The following is a 21,239-nucleotide window of genomic DNA, read 5'->3' as shown; positions in this document are numbered from 1 at the left end:
ATTATTTCATGAGTATAAGCAGTAGCATCGAAATTACAGAAGGGTCCGGTATTGTAAATTCTTGTCCACATCTAAATCTTCTTGATTTAATGGTATTAATAATGTTAGTGTATGAATGTAGTTTATGCACTCGATTATTATGTAATATTTTCCATTCCCTTGTTTCTCACTTTCTTTTAGGTCTAAATATTCTCCTAAGTACATTACTTTCAAACTCACAATTTATACTCTTCTTTTAAGTAAGAGACCAAGTATCACAACCATAAAAAATGGTAACGGTTCAGATTGTTTTATGATTTCTCCTAGCACAAAGACTAATTATTGTAGAATTTTGGAAATCATTGTGACATGAAATTTAAACCTTCCTTAAAGTAATGAGCACTGTTTGGACTCGAAAAAAGTTATTTATGTTGAAAAAAACAACTTGAAAATTACCTTACGCACTACTCATGGACAAGATATTCTCAGTCGACAAGCAACAGTAAATATCGTAGAAGCGTGGGAATGAATGTAGAAGTAAATTGGAACCTTAGTATAATGCATTTAGGGACTTTATTTTAATGCTAAGGGAACAAAACCTAACCTAACCACGAAAGCATATATTGAATAAAATCTTAAGTAATCGCTAAAACTCCGCAGTATGTGTTAACAGACGTACATCGAAATCGAACCATGTAAAAATTGCATTCGTAGCATGATGAACTCGGAATAAAACAAAAGGAACTTGGGCCTATTTATGCCTAATATTTTTAAAGGCATAAATATTCTGCCTTTTATCGTTAAGTTTAACAGGCTCGAGAACATTTTTGAAGTCTCATTTGAATCCACTTTATGCTCACGGTAGACTAATCAGAACTGCACGTACCACTTGGACCAGTGTGCCTCAAGGTGGGATCGAACCAGAGACCCCTTGAGAGAATAGGCTTTTGTTTTGTTTCTTCACTTTAGTTCTCACATCTGATATCATTCAATTTACCGAGGCCATGTAAGAAATATAACGACATTCAATAATAACAACTGTTCCAGCCCTGGACCACAACTATTGTAAAAACAATAATCACTAGAACATGGAAATCAGCTTCGTTCCTGATTACAGTACGATATATTGTGTATATATAAAACAGTGCTAGTGTAGGTTAGGATTGATTTTCTGTGAGGTGAGGTACAGGTACTATACTGAAATTCGCCCCCTCCCAACTGTAACTTCTAGATTCGCGACTGATCCACATGATATGACTTACAAGTTACTTCTTTTAATTACTTTATTGAGTGTGTCATCCGTTCAGTGCATCAGAATTATTAGGTGTTGCAGAAAAATATATGCCACAGCCGCTTGTTTACTTTACTTTTCTAAGATTAACTTCCACAGAGTTAAAAATAACCCAGTAGATCAATATGAATAATCATTTCCTATTAATGAAGAAAAGCTAAAGGCTCTTTTAAAACAAACGACAACTACATAACGCATACAAATTATCTCAGAAACTACATTCAACAATTCAAAATCGTGAAGTCCTACCTTCTCCTCATCCAAGCTCGTGTTGGCCAAATTGAACTAGTGTTGCCATCGTCGAATACTTATTTACGTCGAAGGAATGATTCTAATCAACCAAAAGTAAACCTCAGTCTGAATGTCAATCACAAATGCAATCAGGAAGTAACATCAAAATGCAATCAGGAAGTAATTTCAAAGTAAGTGGATACTTCTACATATGAATTACGTTAGTCGGAAATACCAGAAACTGAAAGAAAGAAACTCTGGTGGGATTCTCCATTGTCTAAACATTTATTAGAGCATGGTTGGTAACACTGCGTCAAAATCGAATCCCTCATTTGACATCTTATATTCCTGATGTAAGAAAAACTTTTCTGAAAATAATTTTTGCGTAATTACATCAGTATAAAAATAATAATAATACTTTTGAAATACTTTTTAATTGAATTTTAATTATGGGATGTTTGAAACATGTTTTAGAATTATGAATATTTTTCAATTGACTGTTGTTTATTTTCACATATGTTTGTGACGTCACACAGAACCTGCTCTTCGTTGACTGCTGTTCAGAGAGACAAAAGTAGAAATTAACTATCTCTAGTGATTGCTGTTTTGTAGAAGAACAAGATCGTTTGATTATGTAAGTATATTGTTTAGTATCATAGTTTATTACATGTATTACATCTAGGTTTCTTGTGACGAATGAAATTCTTCGTGTTCTTAACTACGTATTTACAATTTGGTCTACTTGCTAAGGGGTGATGTCAGCTGGTTTCACGACCTGATGATAAACACAATCACGTTCTTTGAAAAATATATTCCAAAAGTTGCATTAATGAATATAGTCTAATCACCTGACAGCAAAAGCAGGTGACGTAATTTGTGTAGTGAATAGTAATGCTTCCTTCAACTGCTAATTTTCACGGTAGGGAAATTATCCTATTTATGCATTATTTTAGTCAATTGATAATATTTGTGTTAATTTACAGTTTTTTTTAAAGGAGTGAATTTACAATACCGGACCCCTCCCCGATTTTTATAATATTTCGCATAGTCACTAATTGAGGCCTCCTAATCACGGATTTGAAGTTAAAATTTAGGGATGACGTGTAGAAATTGCAAAATAAGGAGGTCCGTGATCGCAACCGACAATGCATTATTGCTCATTATTTATCGCAAGATTTTGCGTTTCGAATATTTAAGGAACGAAATATATATTCCTGACATTACTACAACCCAAAATTTTAACTATGCTTACCTAACCTAACCTTACTGTGAATGGTTCGTGGAGCTATTGGTCAATGGTTTGTGGAGCTACCCCTGCATGGTTTTACGACCCCAAATTTTAACTGTTTGCTTAACCTAACCCAACCTTACCGAGAATGGTTACTGGGGCTATTCCTGAATGTTTTTGCGCTAATTGTGATAACGAACCAATAAACTTTCTTCATCGAAGAAGCCATTTTTGTATCCTGCAATTTTACGATTGATGCATTGTTGCCAAACGTACCTGTAATCAAATCAGTCCACATTCCACATGCTCTTCTACATTGTGATTGTCACTGTCGTCGTCTTCGTCATCCTCGATGCATTTCTGTGTGGGATCGTAGAGCTTACCGGCTAGGCAAAATAATTCACAACATAACAACTTTTTTACTGTTCTCTTCCGCCATTCTTACACGGTCCATGCTCTCCAAGTAAGAAATCAACAGTGTGGCAATGTTGTAGACAGCGTAACTAATTGCAAACGTCAATTGTTCATTTCAACAAATATGGTTCCCATACTTGTATATGGAGAATTGTTGCGAGAATAGAAAAGCTTATTTTACAACTTCTCCACGTTAATGAACAATTTCTACACCTCACCCCAACATGTTAACCTCAGATAAATCGTCGCGACTAATTATTTCATGAGTATAAGCAGTAGCATAGAAATTGCAGAAGGTGCCGGTATTGCAAATTCTTGCCTTTTTAAATTCTGGAAGGAAACTTTCCACAGGTAAGTGTATGGAAAATGTAGGTAAGACCTTGAAAAAAGAAACAAATAAACTAATGAATCCAATGTTTTTGCAGAGAGCAATGGGACGAATTTTTCTTGATCACATTGGAGGGTCCAGGTTGTTTTCGTGTGCATCATGCGATACTATTTTGACAAATAGGAGTGAACTCATTAGCACCAGATTTACTGGGGCAACTGGCCGAGCCTTCCTGTTCAACAAAGTTGTCAATTTGAATTACAGGTAAGTTTAGTGGCTCTATGTACAAAGTGAGATGATTTCAACTGAGTGTTCTGCATACGTAAGAGTAGGTGAAACACCTACGCCAGTGTATACAGTGGTTCATACAGTATAGTATACCATAGAAGCAACTTTATGAAACATGTTTTGGGGAACCATGATTTTCTGAAGGGCAACAGTTCTGAATGTTTAATGATTTTTGCATGTTTTTAGCAACCATTAGGAAGGTTTGTATTGGTTCCAAATGTTTCATAATTTTTGCAAGTTTGACCAAAGTTCCTTTTGTCATATTGTGATTTTGTCACGCTACGTATGCAATTTTTACATGGTTTGATTTCGATTTACATCTGTTAACACATACTGTGGAATTTTAGTGATTACTTACAGCATGTTTCCTTGACACTGGTTTTTCACTTCCATATGTACAGTGCTCAAAAAATTGTCTTCAAAGCTAGTGCCAGCTCTGAAAATCAGGCGCCAGGAAACCACCTACTAGCAATTGTGCATTCTCTGCGTGTTTCAAAAGTCGTGCAACTTTTTTGAAAATTTATATCATAAAAATCGTAAGAAATATTTACACTGGGTTTTCTGCACTAAACTAATCCTGTAGGCTATCACTGGGTTCATAAATGTATGTTAGCATTTATCTAAAGCAAAGCAATTACATTATTTTAAAAAAATGTTGTTAATTTGCTGAAAACATGTGAGAACTGATTTTCAACAATAAATACCAACTCTTAAACAATTTGTGGGATCATTTCTTGGTGTTTGACTGGTTGTAAAACAGTTGCTTTGTGAGGTACAGCAGAAGCAGGGCATTTTTATTGGAAAACGTCTTGCACATGAGTGTAAGAATGAGTAGTAACATACTCTTCAGCAATGCACACGCACTGCTCCAATGAATATGCTCTGCTGAATCAATTAAAAAAAGACAGGCACAGTAGCAGCGAAAGTGAGCCAAGGGCAGCCTAGGATTCTCTCAAGAGTCCAATTTCGGCACAAAATCTTGATTTACGATTTTTCACGTAAATGTATAGCCAATACTTACACACATCTTACATGAGGCTGTTGGCAATATTTCGACTTGCTAGTGTTGTCATATATGGAGATATGTCCCAAAAATGGCACTTTTCACTCAACCCATAAAATCGCCAATCAAAAATTCATCAAATGTTGCACATGACCAATATTTATTTATTTTCTCAGAGTTTCAGATACAGTCTTATTTGGCCATTTTACACTGAAACGACATAAAGTAGAAACAATAAGGTAAAAACAATAACAAGATGGGATAGATTGTCGCAAATGACAGACTGACATGACATCAGTCCTCGAATGTCTAATTATGGCCCTTCGATAATTTCTTACATATTTTTCTTACTCAGAAGTTCATTTCTGGAAAAAATTGAATGCTGCTTTCAGTCAGTTATTAATTTATATAATTTTCTGTCCTGATAATTTTAAGCATTGAAAAATATCTCAATGGATGAGGCTTTATAATGCAGAAAACCCGGTGGAAATATCTCTTACAGTTTTCATGATATACATTTCCAAAGTTTCGGTTGTGCGACTTTTGAAACACACTGTATATGATGCTGAGCATCACGGTATTCAAAACATCGCTAAATCATTTGAGAAAGCAAGAAATTGGGTGTTGGGGAACAAAGGGTAAGAAATTGTTATGGACTCTATGGAATGTTCACAATGTTGATAAAAAATAATTTACTAACTTACGCTGTACTGCAATTTGAACTTAGAATCATCAAAATTTCGTACATATTATAGCAAAAATTCACAGTCGCCAGGCTGAAATTTTTAGTCGACCTGGCGACCGGGATTTTTCGAGCCCTGCGTATATAGCTAGATCCACCAAGTTTTCTGAAACCTCGGAAAATATGCAAACTAGCCTACAGGCTTCCCAGTAACTTTAACTAGCACCACTGCTCCCACACCAGGGTTTCAGATGTGCTAGTGGATCTATACTTCTGTGCAATTTTGTACTTGCCAACAGCCATTCATTTACTGTCATATTTGTTATTTTAGTACTAACCCTAAATGCTTTTGTGGTTACGTTAGGCAGGTCAGGTTTAGTTCTTTTAGCATTAAAATAATAATAATTATGCTTCCTAAAAAAAGGTTCCAAATTACTTGTATATTCATTCTTGCTAGTCTACGATACATAATGTCACTTCAACGGTTCCGATTGTTTTATTATTTTTTCAAGCTCTCCTAGCAGAAAGATTAATTATCATAGAATTTTAGCAATCATTGTCACACAAAATTTGAACCTTATAGCAATGAACACTGTTTGGATTTCGAAAAAAGTTATTTGTGCTGGAAAAGAAACAAATTAAAACTTACCCTATGTAAGCATGCACGTTCCCCATAGACAAGGCATTCTCCATTGATAGAAGTGACAGCAAGTATCGTAGACTAGTGGGAATGAATGTAGAACTAATTTGGAACCTTCCTGAAACTAATCAGCACAGTTTTCATTTAAAAAGAAGTCCAATTTATGGGTAAAAAAAGATACCTTTGTACCTTGTCCAAAAGTCCCTTATTTTGTACGCCTGACGCATTACACAGACGAAAGCATTAGGAATATTATTTTAATGCTAAGAGAACTAAACCTGACCCACCTAACTTAACTACAAAAGAATGTATTAAAACAAAATCTTCGAACATTTTGGCAGCAAGAATTGTATAGAAGTATATGGAAATGAGAAACCAGTGTCAAGGAAACAAGCAATAAGTAATCGCTAAAACTCTGCAGTAGATGTTAATGTAAATTGAAAATGATGCATACGTAACATGATGAAATTGCAAGAAAACAAAAGGAACTTTGGGCCAAAGTCTGTATCCACGACATTAGTAAATAAATGGTTCTTTGCACACAAATAAATGTATGGTAGTAAGTGGAAGGCAAAATTCATTCTCCAGAAGACACACAGTAAGTAATCACTAATCCAAGCAAGTATGTGTTTACATACAAAGATAGAAATCGAACCATGTGAAATTGCATGTGTACCTGGATTACTTCAGAATGAAACCATTGAAACTTGGGCCTTGTAAAGTACTGGAAATGGTGGAATTAAGTTTGAACCTTCCAGAAAGTAATTAGCACAGTGCAATGTTTCACAGAGTGTAATTTATCGGAGAAAGTGTGCTTTCAAAGATAACTTATACAAGCATCCATTCTTCCTTTACTGTCATCTTGGAAACAGATCTCTGTGGCATTTCATCTGTAGCTCAGAGAGTTTTGAGCTTGAGAATACGTACTCCAACAAGCTGAATTATGGGTTTTGGGATGGCTGCTTTCGATCGAAAACCACCTCCAAGTGACAGTAATTAGCTTTCAGTTCTGTCTTTTTTGTTCATTAGTATACAAAAGAATGTATGACATACACTCAAACTATAAAACAATACATCCATTGTTTATTATCAAGTTTAATATTTGAGATTAAGAATGTTCTTTGTTACCCCTTGTGATATTATGAGTTAATTTATAACGATGACTATAAGTCATAAGCCACTGCTCTTTTTTTAAAAAAATCAATTTTACATGTAATAATGATTAAAAAGCAACACTTCAAGCAACATGCAACAATTAAGGGTTGAATTTATTTTTTTATTCATTTGATTTTTTCTCAAAATTTCGAGAGGGCCTACAGCCCCATCAACTGCCCCCTGCATACAATGACCATATGAACAGCTGTCAAATGCATGAAGGGATATTAATTTAATGCTAAGAGCCTTAAACTTAATTGGCATTGCCTAACTATAGGTAACAGGCCTCGAACAGAAAAGCTCTTGAAGTCACATACAGAAGGCAACTGCAGTCCATATCCAAGATGGCAAACAAATAGCTACCCTCATAGAAATACACACAGCATGTGGAAGAATGAAACACGTATTAAGTAATCGCTGTGTCGATTAGGTCTGTGTGTCCAGGCATGAATAGAAATCAATCCATGTTAACACATTCTCTGCCAAGGTGGTTTCGGCAATTTTTCCTCCTGCACCAAAGTAGTTATTGGACTGTATTTTGCAAATTTGAAAATTTATTTTTTTTCCGCATAAAAAATAGAACAGCCAAAAAAAATTATGTGTACTCGACTCCCCATGCCTTGTTGGTCATGCCTTATGTGCGTCATTGTTATTCTTGTAACCGAAGGCACTGTAGGAACAACATAGTCAAGCCACATCTTTTGGTCATAATGACTAACATGGCATGATTGGTGTATGCCAGTTTCAGTTATTATGACTGACATGGCAGAGAACATGTTAAGGATTTATTTCCACAGTGAATTAATTTGGAATTAAGCAATTGGAACTTGGGCTTTGCAAGTTTTATTGTGGCATTAAAAAGTCTTGTAGAATGCTGAAAATGATTATGAAAGTACGTTTGTAGCATGATTTAAATTTTTGCAAATTGTTATTTATAGCATAAATTCAAAAATAGATTACACAAGATCTCCACTTCTGAGCGAGCAGCCAATCTTTTGTTTACTGCTGTCTTGGATTCATTTTTCAGGTTACGTGCGACTTACTTGATAAACAATAAAATAAAATACTTATTATTGTTACTTACGTTCAGTGAGTAAGAATAATAAGTATTTTATTTTATTTATTGCTGTTTTGGACACGATTTCAATGTTGCTTGAGATTGGATCGCACATAATCAGCTGCTGAAAGCATTTAGGGACGTCATTCGCAATAGCTTATCACATGGCAACAGGTCTGAAGCTGAAAACCCCTTCACACCACACATGAAGTAGATTGTAGCAGCAGTCCATATCCAATACAACAGTAAACACATGTCTGCTTGCAATGAAATATGAGAATATGGAAGGAGAAAATATTCTCCTCTCCACTGTAAAGTATGTATGTATAGACATGAATAGAAATTGAACCATGTTAAAAATGCATGTGCACAATGATTAGTTCAGAGTTAAACAATGTGACGGTCCTGTGAATCCGCACAATATGATTATATGTTTATTGAAATTATTAATTTCATATTATAAAAATCACTTTATATTAACGTTTAAAAATATGTATAATTATTACTTTGTACAACGTTAATTATGTTTTATGTTATTTATTGCACTATACGCTGTATAAACGAGATATTTGGAATTCTAATGTTGCTATAGCAACAAGAATCAATAGTCATTATGTGGTAATGTGTGTGACTAAAAATGGAAATATAGGGAATAGTGAACTGCATATTGCTCAGTTATTTCACTAATAGAATAGACCCATAGAAGTTGTATCTTCACCTTCGCGTTTTAGTTTCAAATATATATGAACGAAATGTAATCGTGCAAATGATTGACTTGTGAATGTCACAGTATAATTGGTGGTCCAGTATTGTGGAACGTTATCAACACGATCTTGAGTGATGTGTTTTGCGTAAGTGTTAACTTACACCATTGTTCTCGTGAATCTAGTTTGTACATAAATTTATATTATGTACGCATCAAGTAATACTTATAATCTGAGATCCAAAACAAGTCTTACAGCTAGATCTATCAATTGTGGTGATGAACCTGATGAATCACAAAATGAGAATGGTGCCATGAATATGGTGAAGTGCTGCAAGAACCCCGATAAGGAAAGGTTGGTAGCTTGTGAAAATTGTGGCCATTGGTATCATTTACAATGTTTGGGTTTGTCCGATAAGCATTGGGAGTTATACCAGTTAAATGAAAATTATTTCTGTACAGATTGTGATCCATCTTATGATCCGTTCAGTATTGAAGCTTTTGTGCAATGGAAAAGAAGTCAAGAAAATGTTCAAGAAATTGGCATTCGTCCTTCTGTGTTGGCAGAGACGTCAACGGGGCAAAGTAATGTTCCTTTTCAAATGTTTGATCTGCTGGCAGAGTTAAGAAAAATCAGCGAGTCACAACAGATGGAATTTACAAAAATTAGGGAAACTCAAGATTCTATGAAGCAAACTCAAGAGTCTCAACAGCTTGAGTTTACAAAAATGAGGCAAACTCAAGAGTCTCAACAGCTTGAGTTTACAAAAATGAGGCAAACTCAAGTCTCAACAGCTTGAGTTTACAAAAATCAGGGAATCTCAACAGGAAATTCAAAATTCACAGCAACTACTCAAGCTTGACTTCCACGAATTGAGTACATCGTTACGAAAGGAATTAGCTGAAGTTGCCGAGTCCTGCAAATTAGCAACACGTTCATTACATCAGGAAATGGAAAGAGAAGTGCAAGGACTAACAGAGAAAATCGAGGAAGTCAACACTACTTGTACAGAGAATTCTCATAAACTTGCTGGGTTGAATGATCAGATTACAGAATGCCAGAACAATGTTTCAGGGTTGTCTCGGCAAGTTCAAAGACTTGAAGTCGTTGTGAGCAAGGATGAAATAACTAAGCGCGTGGAAGCATGTGACGAAAATATTACTAAGTTAACATCTAATATTTCGACTAATGTTGAATCAAGTAATCCTGTACAAGTTTACAGTTCTCATGTGAATAGTAACTGTCAACCTGGTATTCCTGCACGGAACCTAACCTCTCCTAAATCATCTGATTCTTCAGCGTGTGATGTTTCTGATGATGAACACAATCGCATTTCTTCACAAAGACACAAACGTTCTAGAAATAATCGAGTGAGAACTAGTAATACTAACAAGTTATGTCAATCAACCCGTTCCTTATATTCTGATGGTTCTGGTCAGGAAAGAAAGAGGCAAGTAAACCAAAAGTCAGCAAATCCGCAGAATCATCGATGTGATTATCCTGACAATTGTATGCGTTCGCTTACTCAAGAACCTCGACGGTTGGTAAGATTGAATGAACTTACTGTTCTTCCTAAATATTCTGGAGATCCTGAAAAATCAAGTCCACGTAAGTTTATTAAAACTTTAACGTCCTACTTAGACTTACTGCAAGTTCCTGACATGCAAAGGCTTGAATGTATTACTAATTGTTTTCAAGGACCTGCAGAAGGGTGGTATAATACTCATGTCGATTCGTTTACATCGTACAAACAGTTTGTTGACGAATTTCTGAATCACTACACGTCTTATTCGTTAACTCAGGCTCAATTATCTGAACTTAGAAGTCGTAAATATGATCCTAAATCGACGAGTAGTATGGAAGTTTTTGCTATTCGTACGCATTCAGCATATTATAATTTAGTTTATCGTCCGAATGATGCAGAAGTTATTGATATTTTAATCAATCAGTTGCCCACATCTATTGCACAAATAATATTAGCTGCTAGATTAGTTAAAATGGATGATGTAATTGCGTTACTAAAGAGGTTGGATTTAGTGAATTCAAGATCAAACAAGAGTTTTAATGTTCATGATAATGTACATGAAAAAAATTTCCGACATGATGGGAATAATTCTAAAAGTTTTACCGACAATAATAGTGCAAGGGCAAAACTGAGAGTTCAGAGTGTTGCTAAAAGTTCATCGTTTGTGAACGATGATGAACCTAATGGAAATCAAGGTTCAAGACGTAGCGTAAGACCTAATGATACTGTTCATTTTGTTTCTTCTAGCGATGAAAATAAAAGAAATAAGATTCCACGTACAGATGTTCCGTTTGTTGCTGAAAACCAACAATCAAACTCCAGCCAGAAGACGATGATATTTAATAGAAATAATAATTTTGGGAAACCTAACCTAACTAACAGACCATATAATCGTTACAGACGTAATGGTGCAGGAACTCAAAATTTCCGGCAAAATAGAAGTCCACAAAGCTCACGATACATCAACAATAATGGTAGATTTATGAGCTACAGTTTCAATGCCAGAAACGAGCAAGAACAACAGCAATTTACACTGCATCCTCACTCTCAGTTCTCTAACAATAATTTCCACTCATTCCAACCATGCAGTGTATGTGCCAATTGCAGATATTCGTCTTCTCAGTTGTCAACGGGAAACAGTTGCAATGCAACTGCAGTGGCGAATACTCCATTAAATGAAAATGCTCCATCTTTCGATCCAAGAGAAACTTCTTGTAAACAGTTCATTTCTTCTGTCCCTGAAGCAACATTAAACGAACGTCGCGGGTGAACGTGGACCAGTTTGCTCGCACTAACATAATGGAGGGTCCGTCTAAATCATATCGTAGTGATAATATAGGCACAACTTGTCAGTATGCTGTATTAAGTAATTCCGTTTTACCTGAAGTTGATCATTGTTATCCACTTTCAATATTTTTTCAATTAGATTGGTACGAAGATGAACCTACTTGGATTTTAAATGATACTGGTATACCTACTCCTATTACTGATCAACCTTTGATCACAGGAACAGTTTGCGGTATTACGATACAGTGTGTCATCGACAGTGGAAGCCAGTGTAATTTAGTCAGTTATGAATTATGGTGCAGTATAAAATCAATTATTCCGAGTGCCAAACTGGATACAGTGGATCAACTTAAGTTATTGCCGTTTGCAGGACATCAGAAGTTTCGTGTTGCTGGTCGGAAGATTATAAGTATTTCAATTAACTCGGAAGTTTTTACTTTGGAGATGTTCGTATTGAAGCAACTGCATGCTGAATTAATTCTCGGAATACCATTTTTAAGGCAATACAAAGCTGTACTCAATTTTAGAAGAAACGAAATTAGTTTGATGGCGTCTACTGGTTCCGAATTGGTTCAGCCATTTAACTCTAGCAAAATCACAACTGATAGGGATCGCTGCCAGATGCAGGAAGTTACTATAGTCAAAGAAGCAGAAAATTTACTTGTAGTTTCTCTAGATCAGATCACAACGAAGGTGCGGTCGTGTGAATCACTCAACACGGAGCAGCAGTCTCAGCTTGAGAATCTAATAATAGAATATCATAGTTTGTTTTCTGATCGACCCCGATCTGCATTCGTAGAACCTTATCAAATTGAACTAGACACAAAGGAACCAATCAAGGCACCTATATATCCTGTACCGTTCGCCAAAAGAGCAGCGTTGGAAAGGGAACTAGAGAAATGGAAGGCCTGGGGAATAATTAAAGAGATGTCTTCGCCTTATTTAAACCCAGTACATATCGTCCCAAAATCTAATGGTGAGTGGCGTCCAGTGGTGGATTTTCGTCGCCTAAACCAACATGTAATTTCACCACTTACCCATGTTGAACCTATAAACGAGCTACTTCAACATTTTAAGGGTGCAAGATATTTTTCTTCGATTGATCTCTCCTGTGGATATTTTCAAATACCACTTACGCCCGACTCATATAAGTACACAGCTTTTTCGTATCGAGGACGACAGCACGTGTTTTGTTACTTGCCATTTGGTATAAAATCAGCTGTTTCTGTTTTTGTTGAGAGAATGAATAAGGTCTCTGGACCAGAGACTCATTCATTTCTGAAGATATATGTGGATGACATTTTAATATTTAGCCCAACAATAGAGAAACATTTTGAACATCTTGATTATGTTCTACAGACATTGCAGATGACGAACATGTCCATAAAATTTGCCAAATGCAAATTTTTCCAAACGGAAATTAAGTTTTTGGGTCATGTGGTGTCTGGTTCCGAGATTAAGGTCGATCATGATAAAGACTCAGCTATTCTACAGTTTCCTGTTCCTCAAAACAAAAAGTCACTTCGCAAATTTTTAGGACTGGCAAATTGGAGGAATCGTTTTATACAGGGATTTTCAGATATCGCTAGTCCATTATATCATCTTTTACGCAAGAATGTGCCATTTTATTGGACACCTCAGTGTCAAGAAGCTTTCTTGTTATTAAAGAATGCTCTAATTTCAGCACCAGCATTGAGTCAACCAAACTTTGAGTTGAGGTTTTGTGTTTCTGTTGATGCAAGCCAGAAAGGATTAGGTTGTGTACTTTGGCAAGTTGATAATGATGAAATTCGTGTCATACAATACGGCAGTCGTTCTCTTAGAGGAGCTGAGATTACATATAGTACACACGAATTGGAATGTTTAGCTATATTATTTGCTCTGGAGAAATTTGCTATATATCTTAAAGGAACTGATTTCAACTTATATTCAGATCATAAGTCGTTGTCTTGGCTTAAAACTGCACAATCACTTAATTCTCGTCTTACGAGATGGGCTCTCAAACTGCAGTGTTTTGATTTCACGTTATATCATGTCCCAGGAGTTTCGAATAATATTGCTGATACTTTGACCAGATTTCCGCCTTGTACTACTTATTCTGCACTTGATGATAAATTATATATCAATCAAGTAATTATGGAAGATTCACAAGTTGATACTTCTTCTATTTGGTTAAAAGCTCAACGAGCAGATGAAAAATGCAATAATATAATTTCTCACCTGGAAGATAGTACAACGGATAAAGACTTTACAAAGTATCTTCTTCACAACAAAATTCTTTTTTATAAACCCAATTCAGATGAAATTTGTAAACTTGTAGTGCCACGTGAGCTTATACCTTTGGTATTGCACAAAATGCATGATTTAAATGGACATTTTGGTTATCAGAAGGTTTTAACAGCTTGTAGAAGAGCATATTCTTGGCCGTACATGAGAAAATCAATTAGAAATTACCTGAAAGATTGCTTAGAATGTGCACGAACAAAGATTGTAGGTCGGCCGTTGCGGAGAGATGAATATCACGTCGTTTCTCACAAACCACACGATTTCCTCTCTATTGATTTAATCGGAAAATTACCAAGATCACGGACATATGAATATCTCCTCACAATTGTAGACGTTATGTCAAAGTTTGTTATGATTTATCCGTTAAGAAAAGCGACTGCCAGGGAAATTATCAATCATTTTGAAGAACAATATTTTAAACATTACCCTGTATGCAATGTATTATTATCAGATTGTGGAAGCCAATTTACATCAAATGAGTGGAAAGCCTACATGGATTCAAGGAAAATTAAGCATATTACTACCACTACATACAATCCGAAATCTATTCCTATTGAGAGGTACAATAAGGAGATTGTTAGATTACTGCGATTATTCTGCAATGATAATCACACCAGTTGGTATCCAAAAATAAATTCTATTATTCAGTTATTAAATCATTCATGCTCTTCAGTTACCGGATTATCTCCTAGTGAACTTTTCTTACATGAAGATATGAAGGACTCATTATTTGAAGAAATCGGCTGGCCAGAACAAATTAAATCTTTGCCATGGAAAGGCAAATTGTTTTTAGCAGAAATCAAGACTAGACAATCTAGAAGAAGTAGAAAGATTAAGAATGCATTGAACTCGATCAAACTTCAAACAGGAGATTTGGTTATGATAAAAAATAGGCAAGTTAGTTCTAAAACTAACAGCCAGATTTATAAATTGTTCAACTTGTATATTGGGCCATTCCTTGTCAAGGAAATTAAAGACAATAATGCAATTCTTTACACAATGAACCAGCAAATTTATGACAAGGTAAACTTTTCAAATCTTCGAGTGTTTAACTGTTCGGAAGAAAAGAGGAATCAACTCTTGTCTGAAAATTAAATTTATGAGAGTAGATACTGGAAAAAGGAAACCATTCTGTTTATTATTTTGTACAATTGAATGTTGTATTATGTTCTGATTTGTTATTACCTGTTAGGCACAAATCTGTTTATGTGCACGTTGTTGTCGAATGTCAGATAATATTGTCCATTTGTAACTTTGTTGTAGTTATGTTGATACACATCTGACTGATTTATAAATGAAAACTCCTCCTCGTTGTTTCGTAGTTTTCATTTTCCCGGAGGAGGGGAATGTTGTGACGGTCCTGTGAATCCGCACAATATGATTATATGTTTATTGAAATTATTAATTTCATATTATAAAAATCACTTTATATTAACGTTTAAAAATATGTATAATTATTACTTTGTACAACGTTAATTATGTTTTATGTTATTTATTGCACTATACGCTGTATAAACGAGATATTTGGAATTCTAATGTTGCTATAGCAACAACAATCAATAGTCATTATGTGGTAATGTGTGTGACTAAAAATGGAAATATAGGGAATAGTGAACTGCATATTGGTCAGTTATTTCACTAATAGAATAGACCCATAGAAGTTGTATCTTCACCTTCGCGTTTTAGTTTCAAATATATATGAACGAAATGTAATAGTGCAAATGATTGACTTGTGAATGTCACAACAATCGGAACTTGAAATTTGATGTCAGGGGTAGGGGTTTGAGACTACATGAATATAAATTTAATAGAAAATATTCAAGTTCTAGAATAAACTTTTGACAACATGGACATGAATAAGGTATTATTTATTTTGGGGCTAAGCTGATACTGAATTATTGAATTGAATCACTGATACTGGCTTATGATTTTCTGGCTACAAATTATGGAAAATTCTTAATTTTTACAACATTCATAATTGGGAAATAAGAGATGCGGTAGTAGATAAATACAGAGAAACTAGTATTCACTTTATCCACGAAACTGTTTTTTCAATGAACAAATAAATCCAACAGAGTTTTGCTTTAAAATATTCATAATTGAACAAGAGACAATCACTTAATCACCAAATCCATTTCCTCCCCATAATGTTGTAATTACAGAGAAATTAGTACTCACTTTATCTGTGAAACTGTTTTTTCTTTGAACTAGTCTCTGTATTTACAACATTATGGGGAGGAAATGGATTTGGTGATTAAATAATTGTCTCTTGTGCAATTATGAATATTTGAAAGCAAAACTTTGGTGGATTTATTTTTATATGTTTAATATATTTTGAACTTTTCAAGTATCATTATTGGAATCTTTAGAATATCTATAGTAGTCTTAATAGTTTACTTGTGTATGAGACATGAACAAAGAGCCTGTTTTTCATTCCAGCGAAGTCCAGGATAGAGTGATGTTGACTGGCAGACATATGGTACGTGATGTTTCCTGCAAGAACTGCGATGCCAAACTGGGATGGATCTATGAATTCGCCACAGAGGAGAATCAGAGATACAAGGAGGGACGAGTCATCCTGGAGCGAGCTCTTGTTACGGAAAGTGATGGCATTGATGAGCATATGGGCGATGACTGATGCGATGATTAACATTGTCATTTTTTTTTTAAAGAGAGTCATTATTGTTTTGTCATTATCCCCATCGTTCATTCCATTAAATTGGAAAAGTTACCACACATTAATACTTTCTTTGTTTGATACGCACATGGAATGCTTAAAATAGTGCAGATGTTTTTTTCTGTTAAGTGTGGTTTTCATTAAAGTATTTATCATTCGTATAATTTATGAGGTAAATGTAATTATTTTCAGTGTATATCTGAATATCAGTCTGGGTATGACGTGGCATTTATCGTGCTAGATGCTGAGTTAAGAAGAAATGTTCATGTGTGGTAAAATCATAATTTCATTTCAACACCAGAAACTTTTTAAACAAATCATTCATTGTTGAATACTGTTATTTGTGTCAAATTTTGTATTTTATAATTTTAAAGTATGAATTACATCATAATTTAGAATGATGTTCCAATGAATAATCTTGAAGCATGCATTAGAGTGGAGTGGTACTACTGACTTTGCTATGTTATATAATGTGGCTGTAAAACTGTAAAGATTTTAAAAGGGTTAAAGTTTCATTGTTTATGTTTAGTGTATTTAAAAAAAAATAGAACATCAAATTCTATACTGATGAAATAGTCTACTGTAATGCATATGATAGATGACAGCTAATAAATTATGATGAATGTAAACTGTTTTGAAGTGATAATTTCTTTCTGCTGTGTAATTTTTACTTTATTTTCATAAAAATGAACCTCTGGGGGCTAACGGAAAATACCTTATTTGTTACCTTATTTGTGCTTACATACGTTGCATCATGTATGAGCCATGCCCGTCTCTACTATTCAGAAAAATGGCTCAAGAACGAAAGCAGAAACATCGCAGTGTTGCAAATTCCTAAGCTTGCAAACACCAAGATAACGGTACTGAACACGTCAAAGACGTTTAAGTTGTGGCAAGCATTTCTTTCTCCATCATTACTTGAATGGGCTGGTCAGTGGAAAATTGGTCGAGTACAACCAAGTTACACATTGAAAGTTAAGTCACAAGTGTGTGTCATAGAACACAAATATGGGTAGTTTTTACTAGGCATGTGTTCAAATTTTGCATTGTGCGAATTACTCACTTTTAGCAAGTGTTAAAATATTTTTATTATTAATAAAAATATAAAATAATATATAAAAACCTAAATTACTTACAACCAGTGAGTATCATCCATCAAAAAATATGACGTTTCGGGGGTTTTACCGCCCCTTCTTCACGCTTCAGGCTTTCTTTCACCACAATGTCGCGTCAAGTTGTATCATACAAGGAAAAGGGTGCAGGTTGAAGTGGTAAAGCAAATTTTGATAAAACTGTCTTCGCTCTTTTTATTTTGACATATCCCTTACCATATTACTTTAAAAATCCCCTATAAAAAAAGTATAAAAGCAGTTGTGCTGACCCCGTAACTGGTTGAATTATCGACCAGCTCTGCAGAGGCATGTGAGACGCTGGCAGTCGATAGGTAGACCCTGGCATCACGGGTTATTATTTATGTGGTGTTAATTAAGTATAGGTTGTAAAATTAAGCATGACTTATTTATCTTGAATATAAACTATACACAGTTTTTGTATGCAATCCTTCGCCAAAAAAAAAAATGCTGCATGTAAATGCATAATGCTGTAATTGTTAATGCTTTGATTTATCTGCAAATGCACCTGATAATGGTTAATGCACTTTCCTTGCAATCAAGGGTTCCCAGTTTGATACACCGTGTGATGTACGCTACATTAACAGGAAATATGCAGAAAACATACTCGAATTGGAAGAATGCTTCAATGTGTTAACATAGCTTTATGTTGGTTTATCACTTCTTTAAAATTTTCAAAACTTGGGTGAATCTGACATTAGTGTCTTTATAGTCTGGCTTTCAAGGCCAGAATTTGTCTAGGAAACTAAAAAAGGCAGTGATTGTCGTCTTATGAACTGATTACAGCGACATATGTGCACTAATGACTGGTTCGTTCACCCATGCTATAGTAAAGATCAAAGTAACAATCAATTTAATGACACATTAACACATTGTGGCATACCCCCACCCTATCTTCCTTTGTTAACTCAAGGGCATTTTAACATACATTAATTTAATATCACGCCTGGCTTCATTAGAATTCTTAACAGCCTGCTTGTCCTAGGCTTTATGAATATTTTGAGTACATCTCAAATTCAGTTTCTTCTTTATGAAACTGCCCGTACATGATTCAATTGTCATTGAAACGGAGCATTCAAGAACCGACAAATCCATAACCAAAAGGCATTGAACAGCTATCTTATTGGAAATCTTCAAAGGTCTGAAATTCTACTCATACATGATCAATATCACATTTTAGTGTGTATGGCAAGAAAAAGAAATAAATAGAAACTGTAACAAAGTTAAAATTGTATTGCCAAAGGAGACGATCCTTGATAGAAGTGTCGTGAAATTTCTGGGTATTATGAATGAAATCTGAGGCACCAGAGAAATTATCAAAAATGCAAAATAATTTTTAAAAAAATACACTAAATAGTATTTTCACAGATATGTAGGTAGTTGTTACTCATTTTGTTCATTCCAAAATACAATTTAAGATCAACAACACAAAAATATAATTTGTGATCGGTGTTACAATCTAATTTATTATAACATCACTCATTGCTGTGGATATTTACATCGACCTTTGTTCACGTATAATTGCAATTAAATAAATACAAGAATGCTCCTCCTCTCGTTTTTCACGTGTTGACAATTTTAGTGTCTCTTTTGCTTCAATAATAGAAATATATAGCATTTTGTACCTTTTTTGTACTTTGTTTCAGTAGCACATGCTCTGATTGGTCGACAGTTTGTTTTGAATAGTTTTATTTAGAACCGTTCCTGAAGAATTTGTGAAAATTAATCTTGAATTTGAGGAATGACATGCTTTGTGTTCTGAAGCACTTCCTCTAAGAGTGGAATGCAACGTGTTTGATCTGATCATTTACCAGTAGCTTGAAGTTTGTAAAGTTACCATTCACTAACCTGTGCGGAACCTTTGTATTTGCACCCTTTGTTTACTTCACTTTTCTACCTATTGAGATAGTTGATGAGGTGAATTATTAGATGAGATGTTGATGGAACACCCACAGCCAGCCCAGGACTTGAACCTTGAAAGTGGCAAGATTGTGAGTCAACCGTTCAGTGTGTTCAACCACATAGCATATTTTTCATAGTTGTCTACCAACAGTTTACTGCGCTATCATTGAATGTCATCAAGTAAAAAGTAGGGCGGAACCGATGCCAATACTCTCACTGATACTGATACTTGTAATAATTAAAAGTTGTTCAAAATATAGATTAATACTAGTGTTTAAGTATTCCACTCTAATTATGTGCTACATAGTGGTTTGATCCCACTTTGTACTGTAGGTCCAGTCCCGATTAGCCTTTATGTACATAAAGTGGACTCAAAACTCTAATTATATGCATCAATTACCAGGATTTTTGCTTTAAATATTTGCGAATTACATCAGAATATGAAATCACATGTTACGTTGTCACAAATTTCAGTTTTTTCACAAAAAAAAACGTTCAGGATAATTAGACTTCTCAAAAGTGTCTCGAGGCATTTTTCAGGAGTCCGCGAAAGACCAAAATGCCGGAAAAGTATCAGTAAATAAATTTCAACCGATGCCGATATCACTGGTATCACTCGATACTAATATATCAGCTCTAGTTAGAAGCTTTCAAAATTTAAAATTCCTATGCCATGAAAGCCCATTTAAGTTTTCTTGTTTGTAAAATACTTTTTAGGTCTGCACTGTAGTGGAAAGTCATTGAATTTTGAAAATTCATCGATTACGAGGGGTGAGTGAAAAGTTTTGAGCCTCACAGGGAAGGGGTATTTTAGCTACAGTTTCTCATTGTGATTTCTTTACATAATCACCTCCCAGGTAATTTGTTTACAGTCATCTGATAGAATGATTTGTCCTGAGTCTCACACCACCGAATGACCGCCTTCGTCCGTGTGGAAGTGATGTCCTCGAAGTGAATTCGTCATAGCAGGAAAAAGATGAAAATCTGATGGGGATAGTCGGGGCAATAAGGTGGATGGGAAAGTGTGGTGAAGCCACACTCGACCAAAGCAGCGTGTGCAGTGAGGCCTTGCTGGCAGAGATACCGAATCATGGCCCTGTTGGCCACTCTCTTTTCTGACACTTCATACATTTTCAACCTGACAAAAAAATAGAAGAAAATGTGAATTTCATAAAAGTTCACACAGAGTGTCCTAAAACTCGTACCTTACATCCTCCAAAATTTTAACTACCTAGCATCACTCCTTACATGTGAGGCTCAAAACTTTTTACTCTCCCCTCGTAGATTATGACTTGGAGAAAGTGGAGAGACTTGCTGAATATCAACGAACCTTGTAGACAACAGTGATCTAATTGGGCGAGAACAAAAAGATTACAAGTGTTATAGAAAATGGATGTATCCCTGCCCAAGACAGCTCTGGAATCAGTGGAAA

General features: G+C 35.0%; 2 protein-coding genes across 4 annotated transcripts in view; one reads left to right on the top strand and one right to left on the bottom strand.

The window, feature by feature from the left end:
- The window catches only part of Coq8 (ubiquinone biosynthesis protein COQ8, mitochondrial), a 68,050-nt gene extending 66,239 nt beyond the window's left edge, over positions 1–1,811 (bottom strand). The window contains exon 1 of one of the 3 annotated variants that reach the window (XM_083114173.1): positions 1,520–1,811. The gene's annotated coding sequence lies outside the window, so the exon portion shown is untranslated. Of the gene's footprint in view, positions 1–1,261; positions 1,475–1,519 lie in introns of those variants that run through there. The other 2 variants (XM_083114171.1, XM_083114172.1) reach the window with 2 other exon arrangements.
- A 220-nt stretch (positions 1,812–2,031) lies between these two features.
- Ype (yippee zinc finger protein) lies at positions 2,032–17,407 on the top strand. Its single transcript, XM_083114174.1, has 3 exons — positions 2,032–2,135; positions 3,569–3,735; positions 16,538–17,407. The coding sequence occupies exons 2-3, from the start codon at positions 3,575–3,577 to the stop codon at positions 16,734–16,736; spliced, it is 360 nt and encodes a 119-aa protein (XP_082970300.1). The 5' UTR covers positions 2,032–2,135; positions 3,569–3,574; the 3' UTR covers positions 16,737–17,407.
- Positions 17,408–21,239: the final 3,832 nt, after the last annotated feature.

The sequence above is a fragment of the Lepisma saccharinum genome, chromosome 28 (assembly GCF_977018435.1).
Source record: "Lepisma saccharinum chromosome 28, izLepSacc3.1, whole genome shotgun sequence".
NCBI lineage: Eukaryota > Metazoa > Arthropoda > Insecta > Zygentoma > Lepismatidae > Lepisma > Lepisma saccharinum.
This window is presented reverse-complemented; position numbering and strand designations above follow the sequence as displayed.